Genomic DNA, 25,310 nt, shown 5'->3' with positions numbered 1-25,310 from the left:
AAGACGTATTTATCAAACCTATAGAACCCCAATTGTCAGCGAGTAGCATTTCTCACATCTTCCTTAACACAGGTCCCGCCCAGCACACACTTCATTAGTGCTTTAATCACCTCCACAGGCTTTTAATGGCACATTCCTCTCAGCTGGTTTGGTGCAGCAGGGTCGTGTTGCTGGCCGGCTGACTGTGCTAAAACACCATGGTGTCCTGCTTTATGAGGGGAACCAGGTTCTGCACAGGTCGCCATTGTTGGTGCAGCTGAGTCTGGGGGGTGGAGGGGTGAGGAGGGGGGCAGGGTTTGATGTGTCGAGGCCGGGGTTGTGTTTGTGAAACGGGCCCTTTGATGACACACTCTCTCTCTCTCTCTCTCCTTCACTCTCCTTCATGGTCTCTCCCCCCTCGCTCGCTCCCTCGCTCCCTCCAGCAGGACCAGTCAATCTGGAAGCCATTTGCTTGGTTTCCACAGGGAAAGTTCAGGCTTGGTCACCTCCAGCATCTGCCGAGTGTTTATTTACCAACAGCACTTAACCCATTAGACAAACTGAGGCGGGCCGGGCTCACTGTATAGAACCACATGGCCCTCTGACAGGACCGGGTCACTGTATAGAACCACATGGGCCTCTGACAGGACCGGGTCACTGTATAGAACCACATGGGCCTCTGACAGGACCGGGTCACTGTAGAACCACATGGGCCATCAGACAGGACCGGGTCACTGTAGAACCACATGGACCCTCTGACAGGACCAGGTCACTGTAGAACCACATGGGCCATCAGACAGGACCGGGTCACTGTAGAACCACATGGCCCTCTGACAGGACCGGGTCACTGTAGAACCACATGGGCCTTCTGACAGGACCGGGTCACTGTAGAACCACATGGCCCTCTGACAGGACCGGGTCACTGTAGAACCACATGGGCCATCAGACAGGACCGGGTCACTGTATAGAACCACATGGACCCTCTGACAGGACCGGGTCACTGTATAGAACCACATGGCCCTCTGACAGGACCAGGTCACTGTAGATTCACATGGCCCTCTGACAGGACCGGGTCACTGTATAGAACCACATGGTCCTCTGAGAGGACCGGGTCACTGTAGAACCACATGGTCCTCTGACAGGACCGGGTCACTGTATAGAACCACAGTCCTCTGACAGGACCGGGTCACTGTGGGTCCACTGTGTTTTCCTAATTAGCATCTACCTTAGCTGTACTTCTGTTGTGAGATGCTGAAGGCTGCAGCTCATATAATGCGTGCTTTACTCAATGCTTGACAAAATTAAGTTGTTTGAAGGGAAGTGCCAAATTTGCAAGGATCCTAAAGCACTGACCTACACATGATGTCTATAAGGTTATTTTATGAAGGGGCGTCAATCCCCTAAACCCTTAAAGGAACACTCCGCCCATTTTCAACCAGCTTTGTATCATTAGAACATCAGTAGTATATCAGAAAACTGTAAACGGTTTTGAAGTCTGTCATTTAATTTGACAGTTATTGAGTGTTATAAAACGGCTCTCTCAAATCAAGCAATCTGATTGGTTCACAGCCATTGTATAATTCCAGTAACCGAGTTCAATAACCCATGGCCATGGGTTATTGGTTGCCATGGCAACTCTCTTACTAAAAGGCAGCGCTGCGCTCGAGCCAAACAGCTTTCTCCTGATCTGCTGTATGGAGGGTCACTAGTCCTTCAAGTCTTTGTACAATGAGTCATTATGGACGCATGATGGCGCAACTCTCTTACTAAAAGTACCTCAAAAACAAAATGGCGGAGACAGCTTTCAGATCCTTGTGAATCGATCTTCGCTTATAACTTTACTAATACTTCACAGAAAATGATGTTTTGTACAAGAATAGATGCGGGCTAATGTCTTAACCCCTCTCTCGCGCGCCCTCACTCTTAACCCCGCATTTCTAAATAAGACGTAACGTTACTTGGTGTCGGCATAAGGCTCTGGTGTCGGGCTTTGCAAAAAGCTCTCAGCTTCTCAGCAAGCACCAGGATTGGCCAATGTCGACTTCAGTCTCCAGAACGATCCAATCAAATCACCCGCACGTCTACCTTCTTGCTAGAGGTCCCGCCTTACAGTAGTGTTTCAACTGACTCTATCAGAATACGATGCCAGTCGGACTTATAGTATTATTATTATTATATTATTATACTTGGAAACCGTTTTATAAAAGCAATATAGCACTCGAGCTGCGTGGTGTTGTGGAATATATCCCGCTGATAAGCTGTTATCCCACGAGGCATAACAGCTTATCAGCGGGATATATTCTCCACAACACACTTGCTCTCATGCTATATTGCTTAATTAAAGTGTGGACCAGTGACATCACTGGTCCTATTCATCATTCATCTAGTTTGACAGTTATTGAGAGTTGATTTGAGTGAATGAGTTATTAATTTGAGTTAGTGTGGACCAGTGATGTCACTGGTCCACACTTTAACACTCAATAACTGTCAAATTAAATGACAGACTTCAAAACCGTTTACAGTTTTCTGATATACTACTGATGTTCTAATGATACAAAGCTGGTTGAAAATGGGCGGAGTGTTCCTTTAAGGCTCAGCAAAGACATGGCATCTAATGCCATGTGCCATCAAAACGTATAACGTCACTTATTTGGATTGCATGTCTACTCTGCAGACAAAGTGGAGCAATGACTGATGAGAAGATTATTACACCATTTACACCGGTTTTTTAAATGCAACCTGTATCCGGATAAGTGATCTGGATAATGATAATAATTTAAAAACCAGGTGTAAATTGGGGTGATGGTCAGGTCAGTGCGATATCATACAGGTAAACGATCAGCTCAGAGGGAACCCTGCAGGGCCCAGTTGCACAAAGCACCTTAGGTTAAGATTTCCCTTAGAGTCAGAGTTAAGGTGTCCATAACATAGAATCGGCTGCACAAAACACCTTTAAATCTTCTCCATAAGGTTAAACATTTTAAGGAAAACGTAAGCACAAGATTTAAGGGTGTTTTGTGCAGCCGATTCTATTTTATGGACACTTTAACTCTGACTACCTAAGGTGCTTTGTGCAACTGGTCTGAATTCTCCCTGCTGTGACTTTTACATTCAGGATTCTCTACGCTCTATTTGGGTCCACACACACCTTGATGCCTAGATTTTATCATAGCAAAACATTTGGGAGGATGGGAGCCCATCAGCCCAAGCCCTCCCCTTACTGCTGAGGGCTACTGTGTCTGCTATAAGAGCCCTCCCAGAGAGGATGACTACCAGACTGGATCATCCTGACGAAGTGTCAAAACAAATCTGCTGTAGCCTAGGCCTATCTGTAAGGGACACGGCCATTTACGCACGACTCTTGCTTGCATGCAGCTGTAGGCTATAAAACAGCCGCCAAGGGATTCACCCCCCCCCCCCCCCCCCAGTGAAACGTTCACTTTCTCAGCCATGGCCTTCACTATGCTGAGGCCGGTGGCGACGCACCCCTTCTCTTACCCCGCGGACCTGACCGTGATGTCGGACGACGAGGAGGGGAACCGCAGCGAGAGCGACGGCAGCAGCGGCACCGAGCAGGGCTACGGTGGCTGCTGCGGCGGCACGCCGGTGGAGAGGTACGGGGCGCGGGTGATGATGACGACGACCGGTGGTGTGGTGGTGCACCGGCAGCGGAACGCCGCGAACGCCCGGGAGCGAGACCGGACCCAGAGCGTGAACTCAGCCTTCACGGCGCTGAGGACGCTCATCCCCACGGAGCCGGTGGACAGAAAGCTGTCCAAGATCGAGACGCTGCGCCTGGCCTCCAGCTACATCTCGCACCTGGCCAACGTGCTGGTGGTGGGAGACGGCAGGGAGGACGGGCAGCCCTGCCTGATGCCGAGAGGCGGAGAGACAGGCAAGCAGCCCAGGACTATCTGCACCTTCTGCCTCAGCAACCAGCGGAAAGGGGTAAAGATCATCCCAAATCACCTAGTAGGCTAGAACCGATACGTGGCAGGGCGCATGGAGACGCAAGAGCGTCGTGACAAACTCCATTCTAAAATCTGACAATTGAAAGTTTATTTGCTTATCGTGAAACTTGCATGCGTGGTAAGACAATATACGATCTTTTACAAATCTGTATATAGTCCACTCTTCAATTCGGCGTACATTCAGTCAATACACAAAGAAGGCTATCTCTAGTTTTAAAAATAGGATATTTATTTATATCCATTTTAAAAGCGGTTCGCCTGTTCGTGTTCCCCCTCCTCCGTACGCAGTGGACGGTGTCAGCGGGCGGTGTGTCAACCAATTCAAAAATATAAAATGTTATCGGAATAAAGTGCTTCTGAGTTTTCCAGGAGAGGTGTGTATCTTTGCCTTAAGGCAACATCACACTGTCAAGATTTTTGAATGAAGTTCGGCGCTTAGAGAGCACGACAGAGATCCTATCTGCGCTAGCACCATTGTAAAATACATATTTGATCGATACAATAAATATAAGATTATATATAGCTATTGTATGAGATAACAGTGAAACTATGATCAAAATATTCATTCTTATACTTTCTGTAATTGTGTTACTTCTTGCAAATTAAATAATAGAGACGTTTAACAATTAATACATTTCCTGGGGAACCCCCTCAAGGAGCCATGGTGCTCCCTGGACCCCACATTGAGAAGCACTGGTTGGATAGGCCTAGTGTGGAGTCAGAATAAACTGCCTGCATCTCAGTGAAACGGACATGGTCCATCTCGGCATTCTAATCACTGTGTTGGGAGTTAGTTTATTTATAGGGGCCATATTATTCAGTGCACTCACTGAAATATCCTTTAAAGGAAAAGCAGGGTTTATTCATACTAGATATGTAACTAATATGTTCTTAAGAGAGCAAATGGCCAACATCTGGGCCAAAATATGTCTTAGGCTCACAGGAAAGATGTTTTGATTGTGACAGCAATGACTGATGCCATGTCCTGCTTTGTCCACAGGTGAAGGACAGACGAGACTGTGCGAAGATGCACGGGGGCAGTGCACTGCGGATGAGTCGGAGATGAACGCGTCTGGCTTGCTGTGACCTTGAATCTATACCCAGAGCAGACCTGAGGGGAACCTTCAGATGACACGCTCCTGGCGAGAAGCATCTCCAGCACCTCCATGTTCTTAAAGGACTACCCCGACCGACTACCAGTCCTCTCATCAGTGATATGTTGGACATGAGAGACGCCTCCGTGGACCAGACTCAGTCCTCTCATCGGTGATATGTTGGGCATGATGAGACGCCTCCGTGGACCACACTCCCAAAGAGTCGGTGTAGTCCTTTAAGATGACACTAAGCTGATCTTAAGGTGCTTTTGGGAAGTTTGGCTCAGAAACGGACTGCTGCTGCAACAGAGCAGTTTGAGGACTGTTGTGCGAGAGGAAAGACTACTCCGTCCACCAAGGTTGGGTTGTTCTCCTGCAACAGGAGAGGCCGGTGGGACGCTGATTTACAGAGAGACTGTGGTTGGTTGCTTTTTCATAGAGTACAGTACCGCAGTAATGAGTCCAGAAGACCTGGATGTTGGCACTTACGGTTCCCTCATCTCAAAGTCAGTGGGATTTTTGTATGGGGATTTTGTTTAAATGACATGACATTATGCTACATGACACTTTTATCCAATGCATGACAGTCTGTGGTTAACAAAAGTTTATGAAACGGCGAACTTCATGTTCAGCAAGATACTCTTCACAAATGAGGACCACTTTTATGACTTGAATTTACGCTTCAAAAGTCATAAAAGTGGTCCTCATTTGTGAAGATTATCTTGCCGTTTCATAAAGGTTTGTTAACCACAGAGCTTATTCCAGGCATTTAAGCAAAATCCCCATACAAAAATCACATTCACTTTGAGCCGAGGGAACCGGCAGTGCAGCAACTTCTGGGTTGGCCTACAAAAATATGTCATCCCTGCGGTACTCTATTTTTACATGTTGTATTCTACTTTGAAATTAAATCTATTTTTACAGAGACACGCTTGGCTTGTCTAGTATTTTTTTGTCAATTTGGTGGTTGTATAATTTTTTTAGACAACTTACAAGCTGAATTTCATTTCTGAATTCATTTCTTGATGACTGATTTTTCAGTGACAATTATGTGGAGTTGACAGTGTTGATTGGAGACTGGTTTGTCCATTCACATAGCTGAACTGGCTCTGAGCTGGCTGTGAGTGTTAAATTACCTCTGATAAGTGTGGACTTATATAAACATTGTAGATTTTAACAGACAATTTTACTGTGATTAGTAAAGTTGCAAAACTACCTCTCCTCAGATCTATCTTCATTAGAGCTGCAACAATTAATCGATTAGTTGTCAACTGTAATTAATCAGCAACTATTTTGTTAATCGATTAATTGGTTTGAGTAATTTTTTTAAGGAGAAAAAAGTCATGATTTGATTCCAGCTTCTTAAATGTGATTTTTTTTATTAACAAAAAACAACATTAATGTGAATATTTTATGGTTTCCTTAATCCTCTATGACAGTAAACTGACTATATATATATACACATTATATATATATATATATATATATATATATATATATATATATATACATATACACACATATATATATATATATATATGTGTATATGTATATGTATATGTATATATATATATATATATATATATATATATATATATATATATAATGTGTATATATATATATACACACACACACACACCATTTTCTGACATTTTATAGACCAAACAACTCATCAATTAAACGTGAAAATAATTGACGGATTAATCGACATTGAAAATAATCATTGCAGCCATGATCTTCATGGGGCAATAGAACAACATGTACAGTATATGGAAGTCCAGGACTGCCCCCTCCCCCACCCCAAAGAACAAACCACTTACATCTTCTGCCTGTAACTGCTCAGAAGGGGAAACCTGGTGTACATGGGGAATTCCAATACAGTCTTACCTTCTCTGTCTGAGAGTAATGCCAAGGAATCTCAACAGAGGAAGCAATCAATCTTGTCCTCAGCAGGGTCTCTCTGTCCCAGCAGCATCTGAGCAGACAGCCACGTCAGGGTGGTATGCAGGGTGGTATGCGCCAGTTAGGAAGGCATGAATCATCATGGATCCCAGTCAACTCTGGGAAAAGGTAGAACGGCAAAACAGGAAAGACACAAATGAGTGTTGCTGGATCTATTGTGGTGAGGGATGATTACTCATGAGGATCATCAGGGGACCGTGGCACATTGCTGGAGCCGTGCCCAACGAGATCAACCTCAGAACCAAATGCTCAGAGCTTTGAGTTTTGATCTTATGGCAGAAAAGATCCCTTTATGGGGCCGGTATCCAGGAAAATATAGAAAGAAGAAGTTTGATCTTTGGCACGACTGTGTTCAAGTAGTAAATCTCCCGGGGTTGTGGTGATCCACATGTGGTGGTGATCAGTCACAGCTAATATCACCTTAGCTTAGCTTAGCGCCCTGTGTCCAGACAAACACAGCTGCTGATGAATTAATGTTGTAGCTCACAACCGTGTGGGAGAATCCCTCCCTCCGCTGAGATAGGTGCAAAATCCATCTCTCAATTGGGCGAAAGTTAAAGAAAGTCAAGTGCACAAGTTAAAAAAAACGTGTTTCATGCATCGTTCCTCGTGTGTGAATGATTCACTGAGGCTTTATTGACCAAGGTACGGTACATGATGTGCAGGTTGCTCTACTTTTGATTCCTGTATGAATTCCTGCACCCGAGGGAAACCACACAGCTGCACGCTCAAATGGAGTGTGTCTTTATTTATGAGGGTGTGTGTGCTCATACCGTGTGAGTGTGTGCGGATATTGAGAATGGAGTCATGTGTACATGGTCATTTGCCACTAGTCTATAGGGTTTATTTAGCGCTTTTAAAGAACAGTGATTAAAAAAAGAAAAAAAAAGGACCACTAATTAGTCCACATTCGGGCCATGGACCTCCATTTTGTGTCTCAGACCCAAATCTGAAAATATGTTTTTATTGTCAAAATATGATTGAGTCCAGAACTCAATAACTGTCTGTTTTGTAGGTAGAGAGATAAGAGAGAAACCATGCGCACAACACTCATTCTTCTATATTCTAACTGTATTACCTAAATAACGCTTAAGTTTAACATTTTGTCAATTTGCTGCGGACCCCCTTAAGGACCCTTGGTGGTCCCCCCGGACCCCACGTTGAGAACCACTGCCTTAGAATGGGACCTGCATGTGGTCAGAAATACCACTCACAGCTACTCATTATCACCTTGGACGGTGCAACACAAGACATCAGATGATCAGAGCCAACTATGAGATTTATCGCCAATTTTAAACATTTTACAACACAGTTATGACTAAACTGGATCTTTTAAATCACCCGTGAAGTGATGTTTAGAAACACACCCTGTGGAAGGAAGTTATTGCACTCGTGGTTCTTCGGGGGCCGGCGCAAATAACTGCACACTTGTATAAAGTATCCCGATCCTGCGCTCTCTGTCCACCTGTCAGTGCTGCAGTCTAATTAGAAGCTGCTGTGTGAGCTTATCCTGCAGCTCCAGGGGCCCGGTGCAGCCCGCCCAACGGCTCCCAGAGGCCCCCCAGGCAGGAAGATGTCATAGAGGAACAGGAAGGAAAAGGCTGGAGTGGCCGACCCCGTCGAGGCTGTCCCTGTGGGCCCCGGGGCCCTGGGTCAGTGCCAGGTTTTGAAATCAGCCGGAGAGAGAAGCCCAGATGGCCCGCCGCTTGGCTCATGCTAATTTTAATTCCTGGGTGGGAAAGCCGGGGCCAGGCTGAAATCAGAATCAGTCTCGTTGGCCGAGGAGGTTTGTATCCAAGAAATTTGACTCCAACGACGCAACATCAACAACACAACATTATAAAAATAGTACTATATAAAAAGAAAGTTAAACATTTGTTTTTAATTTAGGTGTCTTTGTAAAAAGAAAATAGTATGTATGGTCAATCTTTGTACATTTACGTTTCTGAAATAGGTCTTTCTTTCTGTACGTGTACAGCATGCACTGACATGAAGCTGTGAAAATGAGTAACAGAGAATAATGTGTGTGTGTGTGTGTAAATGTAATAATGTATATGTATACACACACACACACACACACACACACACACACACACACACACACACAGGTGTATAGAGAATATTGCACTGGGTCCTGGGTGCAAGGAAAAGAAAAGAAAATGGCTGTACACATTGGTATGGAATAAACAGTATACAAACAATAATATGCAATGAAATAAGGACAGGGCAAAAGCAATGCTGGTGAGATCGAGGGAGAAAGCTTCACTGCTATTGTCCACTATTGTTATATATATTACAGGAGGGCTGATGGAATGCCTTGGAACAGCCTGTGACTGGTGTGATTTCTTGTTAAAGTTAGTGATATCCTCGTACAGGACAGGATCAAGTTCCATCGGGGCGTAAATTATCCTGTCAAAGTCGTCAGCAGCGCTTTCCCCCCATCTCCAGCTCCATCTGCTAGACATTAGCCGAGGATACCATGGGGCAAATAGGAAGGGCTAAGATTGCGATACAGTTCCCCTCCACCACGCTTTAGCCCTAAACAGACCCTTATGGTGCTGTAGCTCAACCGCGTGACAAGGTAGACTTCCCCCCCCTCTCTTGTTCAACCCTATAGCTTCCTGGCCGACCTGCCTGCCGGGGGAGCTAATCGCCATCGGACACGCACTGCGGCCCCTTTCATGGGACGAGGCCTTGGACGGGCCCGCTTCCGATTTTTACGATTCTTTTCCATTGATGGGTGGAGTGGGAGAGCAGGGGAACCGACCCGACCCAATCCTCTGCAGCAGCAGAAGGACACTGGAGCGTGTGTGTATATCTCTGCGTTAGGGTTCGACGGATATGGAGAAGGCCAATACTTATGTTGATATTTTTGGCAGGTTCTTATGGAAATTTGATTTTTATGGGATCAAAACCAAAAGGAAGGCCCACATTGGCTATTGGTCTTCTATATCACAGAACTGGCTGTGTTGCCTCCGGTCCTTTTTCTGATTCTTGTTGTTTTTGTCATCTCTATCACCGCTTTCCCCCTTGCCTGGTCCAATGAGCGCAGAGAGGGACTATAACGACTAGGCTATCAGCGCCAATAAACGGCGCAACGGGCGAGACATTGTCAAGCCGTTTCCCGTTAGTGCGCCGAGGAGTAATAACAACAATGGCGGCCACTATGGACGAGATAGACGCTGCTATCGAGGCTGTTCTAAATCGATTAAAAGTACCAAAAATCCGAACAGCACTCTTTGAAGGCATTTATTCTAAGGGGAGAAGTGTGTGTGTGTGTGTGTGTGTTTTGCGTGTCCACCAACCCCCCCCCCCACACACACACACCTGAACGGAGATCGCAATTCAATTCATGGCCGATACATACATGATGATTGGTTAGGTAAAATGGAATTCCCCTGTGGGATTTCCCCTCATGGAAATTGGTTATAATGGAAGCAATGTCAGACTAGAAGATCATGGAAATGGTAACAGTCTGATATCAGGCTAGGTTTCACATGACTGTTGAGTTATATTACAGTTCCAGTAACTGTAATGGATAATGAGGTAACTGAGTTACCTCATTATCCATGCTCCCCCACTCTTGTCAGGGTGGAAAAGCCCCTGAAACAGCATTTTGATCATTACGGGAGACTAAAACTCAAACCCAGATGCATGAAATTCCAATATCGGTACACTGATATATCGGTCTAACACTAACAAGTGTGTGTGTGTGTGTGTGTGTGTGTGGGGGGGGGGTGTCCGATGCTATTGACACATTCTCCTCCCGGCCGCAGACACTCTGGGGACGACTGTTTCCAATCCCAGCATGCAGTGGGGAGGAAGCGGAGGAACGGCCCAAGACATTAGCGCAGACAATGTCAGTCTGCCGGGGCGGGGCCCTGATTGCTCTCTGCTTGGCTCCCGCTCCTGCGCTCAACCTCAGGGCGGCGCTCTTTATAATGCAGAGGTGAAAAGGCGACTAATCTGAAGCTTGATTTGTCTCCCTGTCAAAATAACACAACAATATGTGTGTGGGAGGACAGAGGACTTCCTTACTCACATGATCCATCACAGCCCAATGCTCTCATATCAAGCTGCTGCTGGAGTCCATCATCATCATCATCATCATGTCTGTACTGTTTGTCTTTTTCCTTGCACTGATCCAAAACACTCACCCAGTGCAATATTTTCTAGATCGGTTCCTCATTTCTTCCTAATATTGACGTCCATAGCTTCCTATCGGTGCAGTCAGTCCAACAGAGAACCGTGTGCATAAGTTATTTTTTTTAAAACTTTTTATATAGGGTTAGGGTTTTATATACCACTAAAGTTTTATTTTATGTACTAGAGACTGTTCCCTATATTTCTAAGTGACCTACGTGAGAGAGACCAAGTCACATTCCTGCCAAACAATGAAGCAGACTCTGATTCTGCAGTCATATCTTTTTATTCACATTGTATTGTGCATTTCCATTCAATCCTAAAGTTTGCTGGTGTGTCAGTAAACCAAAAAGTAAGTTTTGGCAGAGACTTGTAGGTGCTTGATTGCTCTCTGTTAGCAAAGAAAAGCGATATAAAGCTATGATGATGCGTGCATGTGAAAAAATAGGTGAGGAAGAGTGCAGAGCCGCATGGAAAGAGCTCGGGCCCAATAAATACAACTGTTTGTGGCTCGGAGCCTCGTAGACCTGCGAGATGGATGGGAGGAAGAGTACACGTCTGACACTTTGAACCAGTTTCAACAGCCTGAGCATTATTGTTCAGAGGATATCCTCAATCAAGGCCCCAAAGAGCACAATGAATAGTCTCGCTGACAGAAACCTGCTGCCCCCCAGCCACCTCCTCCACCTGCCTACTGTGTGTCAGACGGCTGTAGACAGAGAGTGTCCCACGCCAAGCTAAACATCATGATGTCATCCCACGCCAAGCTAAACATCATGATGTCATCCCACGCCAAGCTAAACATCATGATGTCATCCCACGCCAAGCTAAACATCATGATGTCATCCCACGCCAAGCAAAACATCATGATGTCATCCCACGCCAAGCTAAACATCATGATGTCATCCCACGCCAAGCTAAACATCATGATGTCATCCCACGCCAAGCTAAACATCATGATGTCATCCCACGCCAAGCTAAACATCATGATGTCATCCCACGCCAAGCAAAACATCATGATGTCATCCCACGCCAAGCTAAACATCATGATGTCATCCCACGCCAAGCAAAACATCATGATGTCATCCCACGCCAAGCTAAACATCATGATGTCATCCCACACCAAGCTAAACATCATGTCATCCGACCTTAGTTTTTCCACTGAATGACTCCAACATGGGATCTCTAGCATTTTTTGAATGTCACTCATCACATGTTTGTTTATTGCTTTGCTGGCATGAAAGTAAAAGTTATGACTTTCATCCACAAAATTGTACTAGCTCCGAGTACATACATACCTTTACACCTGTACCAAGTTTGGTTAGCATGGGACAATGCGTTCTTGCGAAAATGTTTGTGAAATAGGCTCAACCTTACCCCGCTATCCGGGCGCTTCTCGCTCATATTGAGCATTATACCCCGTTCAAGACAACTCAGCCCGCCGGAAAAAATGGGTTCCGATGTCCGACCTGTAAAATGTGAATTGAACAGTCGTTCAGGCCGGAATTCAGCTCGGAAATTCGGGTATCATCCAGAGCTCCGGTTTCTCCGAGTTGACGTCACACAGCCAAAATGGCAACTTGCATCATTAATGATAATCACAGAATTATTATAAAGACGTTTGTTGACGTTTTAACACACAATTTGAGGTCTTAATTATGTAATGTTAACGTTTCACATGTGTTTGTGTCATCTGTGTTTCGCTCTGTGTGAAATTCAGCATTCAGCATGTTCGATTAGCATTGTTCGCTAGTAGGTAGTGGCGTCCACCCGCTATGCCGACCACCCGCAATGCCGACCTTAGGTTTAGGTGTGGGGGTGGGAGAGGTTAGGTTTTGGGTTAGGGTCTGGGGGAGGTTAGGTTTAGGTATGGGGGGAGGTTAGGTTTGGCGTGGGGGCTGGGAGAGGTTAGCTCCACCGACACGCTGTACGCCGCCTCGCTCAGCTGGTTCTGCTTGTGGGCTATCGGCATTGCAGCCTGTCGGCACATAGACACGGCACCTAGGTAGCTACCATGCTAACGCGGGTTGCTATAGCAACAGTTTGGTTTACCCCCCGAGCGGGAGGTGCAGCGTGAACGCAAATGTGTCCGGGCCGGAGGTTCCGTGTTGTCTTGAATGCGGTATTAGCGTTAGCATTTCCAATCAAACTGCAGCGCTGCTCTCGCGTCTAGTTATTAAAACCAACTCTTACCTGAGCCAGAAACTTGAAGTGAAGACACTATCCGATGCCCAACATCCTCTTCTTTTAAATAAATATATTTGCCGCTTCCAAATTGTTGCATGAAATCCACTTTTCTGTCTTTGAAAAACCAAAAATCATTCATCTGGAGCAACCCGGAAATACGACTCACTGTTTACTCACTAATGCCCCCCACACTTCCGGAATGGTATTGCAACTTGTTTGGCCCAAACGCAGAAATGTAGTTGCAATACCAAGCCGGAAATGTGGGGGGCATTAGGGAGTAAACAGTAGCCGCTTTCACACCGGCCTGAAAGCAGTAAAATACAAAAAGCGGGTGTGAAAGCGGGTTGGTGGATAATTGTAAAATTGTAAAATCTAGATTCTAGACTCTTCTCAGACATGATCCTGATCTATTCCAGTGCTATAAACAAAGCGTGACATGATGTGTCAGCATTAATCATTAGGTGTGGCCCTGATAGAGCTGTGGGCTGAAGTACAGTCTGGGCAGGTTTCTGTGCTGTGGGGACGCCCCCTGCTGGTCATGATAAGGTAATGAAACACCCTGCATAGAAAGAACTAGTGCAGTGCCTGTTCACTCCAGTGCTCAAGGTTGCCAGGTCAGCCCAATACCAGAACTCAAAATATGCCTCTGCCAAACTATACTGTTTTTAAAGCCCAACAGCATTGCTATCATTGCCAAATGTATTGTAATATGAACAAAGTAATACATAAGTCAGTTTTCCCTAAACAGTTGTTTCATCCATCCTAAAATGGCCTTGTAGAGACAGTATATTATCATAAATAAAATAGCTCTGTGGTGTGTAGACCAGTGGTTCTGAATCTTTTTGTAGTCTCTCAGGGATCCCGTCTGATAAGATTGAGTTATTCCATAACTGTCCATACAGTAGATTGGCAGATTAAAGGTATTTTCAAAACGAAGCAAGAACGTGGAATATTCATTGTCAAACGCGTCCAGAGCGACACAAATAATCGCATTCCATGCATGCATGCACCGAAAGTGAAAAGTCTGCAGCGTTACCGCCGTCACTGTACCGCGGTGCCAGAAGCTGCCCCTGCCCCGCTGCTGCAGCTTGGTTGGCTGGCTTGCTGTATTTCCGTCTTCAATTGGTCGATTCCAAATTGGCCCCTCCTCTCGTCGCTGCCGTCCCGACGCTCATCACCTTGCAAAGCATGCTGGGATACCTGGCGTCAGGACATTGGGAACGACAAGACGAGAGGAGGGGCCAAAATCAAAATAGACCAATGCAAAACGGAAAGACAGCAAGGCAGCCAACCAAGCTGCAGCAGCGGGGCGGGGCTTGACAGGGCGAAGGCGAGTCCATGTGAATTTATCGCTTTCAGTGGGCAGGCACCCTGAGGCCCGTGCTGCTGCAGAGTGCTGTTCGCCCCGCCCCTCAGGGCACTGTGGCGTATGCTTGTGGTATCTATTTTTTCATACCTTCCTGACATTGGACCCTGGTATGACGGTATTAGTTTCAATGGGGGGGGGTGATGTCCATCAATAAAGACGTTGCAACTTCTATGCTTCAGCAAACTTTATTTACATGCACAATATTTATCACAAATGTCCTCAATGGAGAATGACTTAAACAACAGGAATGGACACCATTATGGGCGAGCCTGTAACATGTTCAGTTTAAAGTGGCCTGAAACAATATAATGTTGCTTGTAACACATGACGCTTGCCTGTTAATAAGGTTTAAAAAAAAGTATCCTACAAATGGCGAATAAAAATAAAATAAAAATTAATAAAAGTTATTTAGGTGAAAGCCCAGCACCGGCAAGGACACTTGCGACTATTTTGGCTGAACAACGGTTTTGACGGTATTGAAAATCATACAGTCGGTATTTTGTCCCAGCGGTGTGATACTTAAGACAACATTTATTAATTTTGAAACCTGTCACAATGTCCACATTCGACACTGCACTTCCTCAGCTTCCAAGCAATAGGCTACACGCGCTAAATGTGAAGTCGATCGGACGAACAGTTCTCAAGATATGCATTAAAAAGGCAGTCGTGCCTTTAGTAGAGATCCCGTTTTCTGACTCATTTCTTGTTGAATAAAGGATTTCTGTTTTTTAAGCGGTGTAGCTGCTTCCATAAGTGACAGTGTGCATTTACACGCATACTAATAAACTGTTTATCGGACTTCTAGAGTTACCTGATTATTCAAGTGTCATGTAAACAGCATCCTTTACTAAAGGATGCTGAAGTCTCAGTTTATGAGAAAACCCATAAACACACCTAGGTTTCTGCTGAATCCTCAGGTTTATTCATTGCAGTCACTGTCCACTCACAGTTTGAGGTGAGTTCCCGCTATTTACTAAGTGCATGTAAAGGCGGAATTAAAATCAGATCATTGCCAGTTACCTGATTATTCAAATTTATCTGTTTATTGTGTGCATGTAAACACAATCATGTGTCCACCTGTTTGAGCATGAAGTGAAATCAGTGCTCCACGACGTGCGCATGAGATTTAACCTAAGCTAGTTAAGCAGCTACAAGGAAGTGACGGTGCTGGAGACAGAAAGTGCTGCTGCTCAAAGCCGGTGAAGCACGCACACGCATACACAGGCGCACACAGTGCCAGAGCTACTGGTGGAGCGGACGAATGTTAGGTAAAGCCGAGAACACAATACAGCCGACTCGTCGGCGTCAGCCCTGTCTGGGCATCTCTCGCCCTAGTCTTTGTGGTGGCTCTAGTTGGCGGGTTTTTCGGCAGAGTCAACATGTTGAATCGCCGTCGGAGAGAAATCACTCTGATTGGCTGGTCAGCTGGTAGAGAAATCATTCTGATTGGCTGGTCAGCTGGTTAAGCGAAGCAATGCAGGAGAAGAGGGGGCACGCACAAAACGCTCTGCTCATTTTCTAACTTCATCTCATCTGATGATTCCAAAACACTGTTATTTTCACGATGTCGTGCCTTTGGGAAAGCGCGCTTTATCCTTATTTTTGCCATTTGCAATTTTTAATCAGACGTATTCTTGATTAGAAGTAGCTATATTACGAAACCGTTTAAGTGAGTGAAATGGTAGGCAAACGCGTTCATGAATCAGGTCTTGAATCATGCGCAGAACGTACGTGCTAGCTTCAGAACGTACGTGCTAGCTTCCCCGTCGGCCGGTGTGTTCAAATGTAACGTTTTGGCCGCGACACAGGCGACGTGAGGCGACGCATCGGTCGGCCTCTAGTTGCCGCTAATCCTTGAAAGTGTTTTCGGTGTGTCAGCCCTCTAAGAGCTAAGTGAAAGCAGGCTGGAGAGAAACTGCCTGGAAAAGGAAAGGGTTAATTAACTTGGTTAGCTGCTTTACATTTAAAGTCAGTAACATTAGTAACAGCCAGGCTAAGATAAACTTAGTAAGATAACTTAGTAACAGCCAGGCTAAGATCAACCGCCGGAGCAAATCAGTTTAAATGCAAACGGACAATCTCTTTACAGTCGAGGCTTCAGATCTGTAGCCAATCGTCAGTTATCATACAAACATTTACAGAGAGGGGGCACTTTCAGAGAAACCCCACAACTATCAGAGACAGATAGCAGGACTCAAACAGACAAAACTTTACCTGGGTTTACCGGGATCAACGAGCAGGAAGGAAATATGAGATCTCCATTAGAAATGAATGGAATGTTTCACTCAGAATCACTGTATGGGAGAGGGGGGGGGGAACTGGGGGTGCTAATCTGGCCTTGTTCTTAACATCTATATTTAACAAGTTTTGAGCCTGGTCGCAACCTGATTTTTTGGCGATATGAATTGCGTCCAAAACAAACAAACAACAACAAAACACTTTCTTTTTTGTGTTTTGGTCCGAGTGAAATGTACTTTAGTCACTCGCGATTCATACCTCCGAAAGACTGGCTTGTGACGAGGCTTAAAACAAGTTAAATAGATTCATACTTCTGAAAAACTGGCTTGTGATGAGGCTTAAAACAAGTGAAATACAGATGCTAAGAAAAATGAAATGGAGAATTCACTTCCTCAGGTCCCACGGGCAATCTTGCGATGGCGGGACGTAGGCACTCTATTGGTTGTCACCTGATGACATCATCCAAAACAGATGTATTTTTCCACTGTGGTCAACATGGCGGACAACACGCCCCTCCTCGCTGAACCCACCACAGCAGCCTTCATGTCCGTGAGGGATAGGTTAGTGCAGTTAGCTGCTAGCCTGTTAGCCACGACGTAATATAAAGAAACAAATATAACAGACTCACTCTCTCAATATTACGTTTCAATTATTATAACTCATTAGTAAGGATGGGACGATACATCTAAATTCAATATATTGTGATACTAAAATCAGGAAGATGAATGGTGGTAAGACCTTCATGTTATTCTGCTGTAGTAATCACTAATGAGACTCTTGACTGTCAGTTTCACAAGCTCTCCAATCCAAATTATATTACCGTCACTTTGTAATAACATTTTTTAATTGTTGATTACATTCTAGCAGCCAATGGCATCGCTAGAAAGATTTGTGCCTCAGAAATAGACTGTCTTTTTTGTCACTGAACCTTTAATTACATCGTACCCTGGTTGTACTGAATCACGAACTTCATACCTCGTATCGAACCATATGGTGAGGTAAGCATATCATCCCATCACTACTTATTAATTATTATAATAATAATCATCTTATTAGAGAGGGCAAAACAAGTGTCACATTTCCCGCTCAGTGTCCAGAGAGCGCGTCCTGACGTCTGATATCCTGTGACAAAACCTTCCCACATTGGCAAAGTGTCCTTGAGCAAGGCACCGACCCCTCCCAGCTCCAGGAGGCGTGGCTTAATGGCAAAATGACAAATTCCCCCTGGAGACCAATCAATTGACTGGGAGTCTTTCCAGACGCGTCTCCTTCACATCCCGGTTTTATGTCGCTATGCGTTTATATCCTGCCTCATTACTGTTAAACCATTCTATCAAAAAAAAACAGAAACGTACAAGTGAATCTATATTCTTGTTATTCTTTCTGGGTAGTGGATCTGGTATAAAATACAGGGTTTTTACACAGAGTAAAGTGGAGTCTGACGAGATCTTTCTCTTTTTTAACCGTTTGTACGTCTACCTACCTCCTCTTTCAACGGACGTGCGTTTATTTTATCCTCCATTTTCAGGTTTAAGAAGCGGACCATGAACTTCCACATAGAGTCCAGTACAGAGGGAGCGCATGTTTTTCAACTCCAAGCAGCCCGGGTGGGTGGCGTTTCCCCCCCTGTGATCTTGGAGCTCTTTCCTTGACGGGACCAGCTGGGCTTCCCTGGGTGGCAAAACATGCATCCTCCTCCATTCGTTAGGCTTCCGATTCGCCCTTCTTCTTCCCCTCCTCCCCGGCATCGCTGTCTTCTGATTGGCTGTTGCTAAGCACCAGGAACTGTCCGTCAGAGGCCGGGGTGGTGGCGGGGCGCGTGGAGGCGGCGATCAGGCGGCTCTGCTCCTCCAGGTCCTGCCGTTCAGAAAGAGGAAAATACAAAACTCAGGTTGAGTACCAAAATAGAAACGCTACAAAGTGTCAGCGCTGTAGGGAACAAACACCAGCGCCTCCTGCTGCTGTCGGGAGGTTAGTCTGACTCAATGGGAAGTGGGGAACAGGCTGCGGGTATAAGCTCTGCCATTGGCTCCGACCATTTCAGTCGGAGCTAAAGGGAATGCTTTTCCGCTCCCACTGTAAAACAACCAAAGACGATGGGATTTCAAGCAAGACGGACCAACTTCAACTCAGTTCCTGTCATTTTGGCGGCGTTTTGCCCATGGCTTTCCACGGACACGCCCACTTGTTTTACAGCTCCATGTAAGTGGACGGGAAAAACTTTCTGTAATATTGTCTCTGTAATACTTGTAATACCGAGCTTGGCCACCATGTCGGAGTTCAAGGCTGAGACCTGACGCCTGGAGGCTGATTGAAATTGATTCAGGTTTGATGGAGACAGATTCAAACTGGGTTGGGTTGAAGCCTGTAGGTCAGTGTATGGACAGGGTTACCTTCTCTATCTGTAAGTCAGTGTATGGACAGGGCTACCTTCTCTATCTGTAGGTCAGTGTATGGCCAGGGTTACCTTCTCTATCTGTAGGTCAGTGTATGGACAGGGTTACCTTCTCTATCTGTAAGTCAGTGTATGGACGGTGTTACCTTCTCTATCTGTGGTCAGTGTATGGCCAGGGTTACCTTCTCTATCTGTAAGTCAGTGTATGGACAGGGTTACCTTCTCTATCTGTAGGTCAGTGTATGGCCAGGGTTACCTTCTCTATATGTAAGTCAGTGTATGGACGGTGATACCTTCTCTATCTGTGGTCAGTGTATGGCCAGGGTTACCTTCTCTATCTGTAAGTCAGTGTATGGACAGGGCTACCTTCTCTATATGTAGGTCAGTGTATGGACAGGGTTACCTTCTATATCTGTAGGTCAGTGTATGGCCAGGGTTACCTTCTCTATCTGTAAGTCAGTGTATGGACGGTGTTACCTTCTCTATCTGTGGTCAGTGTATGGCCAGGGTTACCTTCTCTATCTGTAAGTCAGTGTATGGACAGGGTTACCTTCTCTATCTGTAAGTCAGTGTATGGACAGGGTTACCTTCTCTATCTGTAGGTCAATGTATGGCCAGGGTTACCTTCTCTATATGTAAGTCAGTGTATGGACGGTTACCTTCTCTATCTGTGGTCAGTGTATGGACAGGGTTACCTTCTCTATCTGTAGGTCAGTGTATGGACAGGGTTACCTTCTCTATCTGTAGGTCAGTGTATGGACAGGGTTACCTTCTCTATCTGTAAGTCAGTGTATGGCCAGGGTTACCTTCTCTATCTGTAAGTCAGTGTATGGACGGTGTTACCTTCTCTATCTGTGGTCAGTGTATGGCCAGGGTTACCTTCTCTATCTGTAAGTCAGTGTATGGACAGGGTTACCTTCTCTATCTGTAGGTCAGTGTATGGCCAGGGTTACCTTCTCTATATGTAAGTCAGTGTATGGACGGTTACCTTCTCTATCTGTGGTCAGTGTATGGACAGGGTTACCTTCTCTATCTGTAGGTCAGTGTATGGACAGGGTTACCTTCTCTATCTGTAGGTCAGTGTATGGACAGGGTTACCTTCTCTATCTGTAGGTCAGTGTATGGACAGGGTTACCTTCTCTATCTGTAGGTCAGTGTATGGACAGGGTTACCTTCTCTATCTGTAGGTCAGTGTATGGACAGGGTTACCTTCTCTATCTGTAGGTCAGTGTATGGACAGGGTTACCTTCTCTATCTGTCTCTGTTTGCTGAGCTCCTCCTGCTGCTTCTCCTTGGCCTTGTCCTGCTCCTTCTTCTTTTCCACCGCTTTACGGTCCTACACACACACACACACACACACAAACGCATGCGCACACACACACACACACACACACACACACACACACACACACACACAACTAGTGAGTCAGCATTATGCTGCATTCCATTTACCTCAGAAGTCGGAGCTGGGAATGATGTCACACCCGAGTTGACCGCATTCCAGTACAAGTCAGAAAACCAAGAGCGGTTAGCTCTAGCCAGGTTAGCCATTGTTAGCAATACCAGTTTATAACAACCCTGTATTTTGTGTATACAATCACGCTAGCAAGTTGGACAGATAGAGGTTGGACAGCACTGTGTGTACAGGTGATTTGTTGAGACACAAATAAGGCAGAAGTGCTAATAAACAGTGTATAACTACAGTTGTAGCTACTGTTGATGTGCAGAGCTGCCATCATGGATTTTGAGGTCAGGTTGGTGAGGTTTTTCTGACTTCCAAGCTCAAATGGAACACACCCTAATGCCTACCCCACACTACAGGATAATTTGCAAGATTATGGCCAAGATTCCCCCCTCCCGATTTTCTCGGGGGTGCTCCCGATTTGAAGCGCGTCGGGCAGATAATCTTCCCAAATGATCCTGTAGTGTGTGGGGTTCAAAGATTCACAATCGGGAAGACTGCCTCTTCCCGATTGTGAATCGGGCATATCTAACATGTTAGATATTTACAACCCGACAGGCGATTGCATCTTGAGCAGAGCCAGTAGTAGCTGCGTTTCCATTACAGTTTTTCGCAAAATAATCTGGTCCGCGTCCGCTCGCAGCCCCGCACAGAAACAAAGAACGAGGAAATTGTCATCGAGGTGAAATACCCGTGCGTCTTTGAACGGGACGGAAAACTAAATGCTATACTGCAAAGCATGTAGCCTACAACAAGCGCTTAGGTCTCAGCTTCCCGCATCGGCGAGTGTCCGCACGGAAAAGTGAGTCAAATCAGCAGACGCGCCCCTCCACAAGACACCTGTGCAGACGGTTTTCGCCTGGCCGTGCACAGTAGGCCTACACCCCGAATGGACGCGGCTGTCCGCGCAAATATTAGTTAAACAAATCCTTTCAGTGCAAATGCATTATAAAAACAAAAAATAAAATTTGTTTAGAAAACGAAATGACACTACTACACCTGGTGCGCACACTGAATAGACATTTTAAAAGTTAATGTCGAGCCCTGCTTCCAAGGTGAATCTTCGGCATAATCTTCTAGTGTGTGGGGTTGCGTTTGAACAGACGCGATTGTGTGTGTGTCCCAAGATTGCAATGGTAAAAAATCGGCTCTCTCTGTCCTTTAGTGTGTGAGCTCTCAAGATTTTTATAATCTTCAAGGATTTGAAAATCCTGTAGTGTGGGGTAGGCATAAGTTCTAGTATTGCTGACAGTAAACTTAGTCACAAGTTAACATTAGCACCAGTAGACAGTAGTAGTGAGTAGGGATGTTCATCAGTTATTGAAAATCGATAATTGATCGTTAAGGAATGGAATCGATCATGTGGAATTCTTATCGATTATTGTTATTATTAACACGTTGAGTGCCAAGGACGAGATATCTCGTCTTACATACCGTAAATTCCGGACTATAAGACGCACCGGTGTATAAGCCGCGGGACCAAAATTGACTATTTTTTTCTTCTATAAGCCGCACCGGACTATAAGCCGCGGGTGTTTTGATGTTTAATTACCATGTGAAAGGGTTCGTGCACAGAGAGGAATGTCGGGAAAGAGATCGCTGTTTGGGGAAGCTCCCATTTATTAACATTTCAACAAAACAAAACAAAAGTCAGGTCACTAATCCCCAGACAAAATCACACAACAATAGGCTACCGTATATGTGCAGCAAACCTGTAACCAGAGAAGTCAAGTCACTAATCCTCGTCTTCCTCTTCTTCCTGCGTACTGAAACCACCAAAGTCCTCATCTTCAGTGTCGGAAACGAACAGGTTCAGGGTGGCTTCGTCAACCACTCTCCTCTCTCCTTCATTGTCACTCAAAACCAACGAACTCCTCTTCATCAGTGTCGGCATCGAACAGCCTCTGAAGCCTCTGACGGCCCTCAGCGCCAGCTGTGGCGGCGTCATCCTTTTCATCCCGCAGCAGTCCAGCGTTTTGGAATCCGTTGGTGATTGTGGATGTTTTCACACTCCTATAATATTCCGTGATCTTCCTTTGTGTGAATTCGCCGAAGTTTGTGATTTTCTCCTGGTAGTCGGGAGGGAGTTGTTCAGTAGTTCTCCCCCGGACGGACAGTCCCTTTCGTCTCATGAATCGGTAGCACCAAGATGGCCCACCTCTGAAATGTTCAATTTTCATCTCGGTGGCGATTGTTTTGGCCTTCAGTCGGATCTGCACCGTGGAAACGTCTCGGCCGTCTCCTCTCTGGGTCAACACCCAGTCCTCAAGGGAATCTTCAAGTTCCGGCCATCTGCTTTTGTGGCCTCTGAAGGACTTTTTTGTCTTATTACACTGAGACAGTTCCTGCTGCTGCTGCTTCCAACGTCTCACCATTGACTCATCGATGCCCAGGATACGCGCTGCTGCTCTGTTTGTTTCTTTTAGTGCGAGTTCGACTGCTTTCAGCTTGAAAGCTGCGTCGTGTGACTTTCTGCGTACCTTCCCCATGGTAAGTGAGAGAGAGACTGCTTGTCTTGTTGTGATTCCGGGCTGATGAACTTTGCTTACCGTAATTACCATATGTAAGGGTTCACGCACAGAGGGGATTGTTGGCTGTTTGAGGAAGCTCCCATTTACCGTATTACCGTAACATTTCAACAAAACAACATAACACAACACCTTTGTTTATTTCGACAGTGCACACAGTGTCCGCGGTGTGGTGAAAAGAGGGCAAGAGAGGAAATTAAAACAGAAGTGGATTTATAGTTAGAAAGAGTGCTAAAAAAGAGAGATTTTTTTTTTTTTTTTTTTTTTTTCTGAAAAAATCCATAGATAAGACGCACCGTTATATAAGCCGCAGGGGCCAAAAAACGGGAAAAAAGCCGCGGCTTATAGTCCGGAATTTACGGTAATCCAACCGTTGAGTGCCAAAGACGAGATATCTCGTCTTACATAAACATTTTTTTTTTTTTGACGGTGGGACATCAATCAACCCCTTTTACGTCTTCTATACCACTATTGGAGGAAGAGAATGTGTATAATCTATTTTACCGACCACTAAGTGGCGACAGTTCTCTCCAGACAGAGAGAAAGCCGAGCAAAAAACAGCCACGGGTCCGCTGGAGAAAGCCATTCTAATTTTCAAGGAAATAGCTGGGCGAAAACTCTTTCGATTTCACACACACACACACGCGCGCGCGCGCGCGCACACACACACACACACACTCAAGTACCTTTGCGCATAAATAAGACCAGAATCGCAAAAGCTTCTTCAAAGCTCTCAGCCGACACCTCAAGAAACGAACAAGCTCGTTTTACAGTAAGCCAGACTGCCCGAGAGCCGCCAGCAGCAGCAGCCCAGAGGAGCAGCAGCAGCAGCAGCAGCAGCAGCAGAGCGGAGTAGGCTGCCTCAAGATTGGAAGAAGGGGATCGCGAAGGAATTTCTCTCCCGTGTCTAACCCCCCCCCCCCTCGCCTCTCCTCTCCTCTTCCCCGCTCCTGCGATTCCCTTCTCTTTTTTTAGGATCTGAGGCAACAGAAACTCGCCTGTGACAAAACACTGCAAAGCCACACCTACGGAGGGAGGAGTTTGGAGACACACACACACACACACACACACACACACACACACACACACACACACACACACACACAAAACAGTATACAGACTTGCCCAAGGGCACCCATAATCACAGGCACGTGAGGTGGTTCTAAAAATCCATTTATCTCAAAACTCTCTGAAAATCTCTGAAACCATGCTGTACTCAACGGCTAATATCTACATAACTACTAACTCTACAAACGAACTCTTTTAGACAGAGAAAGCACACATTCTATTAGTTCTTTTTAGATGATTGGTGTTCACGAAGTCTTAACAGAAAAGAATCCTCGGCTCTTGTAAAATGAGCCAGAATCCTCAAAAAAAAACCTGGCACAACTTACCTACAGCATTGAAAAAACAGCTGGCACTCAATGTGTTAAAAAAAATTTTTTTTTTTTTTTTGCGGACTAGGTTTGGGTGGAATTCGTTCCTCCTCGCCCGACTCAATTGCACAGCCGACTAACGTGAGGTGGAGCTTCATATAGTCTCTAGTTTTCTGGCTGGGCACAGGCCTTTGTGCCAACAAAACTGTTTTAAACATGGGGAATTCACACCAGCATGCGCCGGGGACAGCAGAGTGTTGGAGAGGAGACACATTGAAATAAAGAGTTCATTGAGGAGAACACGTTGTCTTTCATATTTTCTGCCATAGGCATTCATTTTGTTAAAAAAAATATATATATATATATATATATATATATATATATATATATATATTATTATTAATATGATCGATAATCGATAATTGATCGTTAATTTTCCCCGATTTTCGATTTTGGAATTTTTTCAAAATGAACATCCCTAGTAGTGAGTCAGCATTAGCACCCATAGTGAATTAGCATTATCTCTATTGTTAGCATGTGTAGACAGTAATAATGAGTTAGCATGAGATCTAGTATTAGCACCAGTAGTGAGTTAGCATTAGCTTT

At 45.3% G+C, this 25,310-nt stretch overlaps 2 protein-coding genes across 2 annotated transcripts in view; one reads left to right on the top strand and one right to left on the bottom strand.

The window, feature by feature from the left end:
- Positions 1–3,429: 3,429 nt before the first annotated feature.
- On the top strand, positions 3,430–5,016 carry LOC310798060 (transcription factor 15-like; the record flags this gene model as incomplete). Its single annotated transcript, XM_083660540.1, has 2 exons — positions 3,430–3,927; positions 4,951–5,016. 2 exons carry the CDS (start codon positions 3,430–3,432, stop codon positions 5,014–5,016), a joined length of 564 nt encoding a protein of 187 aa, XP_083516666.1.
- Positions 5,017–14,880: 9,864 nt separating this feature from the next.
- Positions 14,881–25,310, bottom strand: part of appl1 (adaptor protein, phosphotyrosine interaction, PH domain and leucine zipper containing 1) — a 30,392-nt gene continuing 19,962 nt past the window's right edge. Inside the window, exons 21-22 of the mRNA XM_083660900.1 lie at positions 20,585–20,674; positions 14,881–18,800 (exon numbers count right to left, since the gene is read on the bottom strand). Coding sequence (XP_083517026.1) covers positions 18,648–18,800; positions 20,585–20,674 — 243 coding nt within the window. The 3' untranslated portion in view covers positions 14,881–18,647. The remainder of the gene's footprint in view (positions 18,801–20,584; positions 20,675–25,310) is intronic.

Source organism: Poromitra crassiceps, assembly GCF_964638095.1.
Source record: "Poromitra crassiceps genome assembly, chromosome: 25".
Taxonomy (NCBI): domain Eukaryota; kingdom Metazoa; phylum Chordata; class Actinopteri; order Beryciformes; family Melamphaidae; genus Poromitra; species Poromitra crassiceps.
The sequence above is the reverse complement of the archived record's forward strand: the minus strand, read 5'-3'. Positions and strand labels throughout refer to the sequence as shown.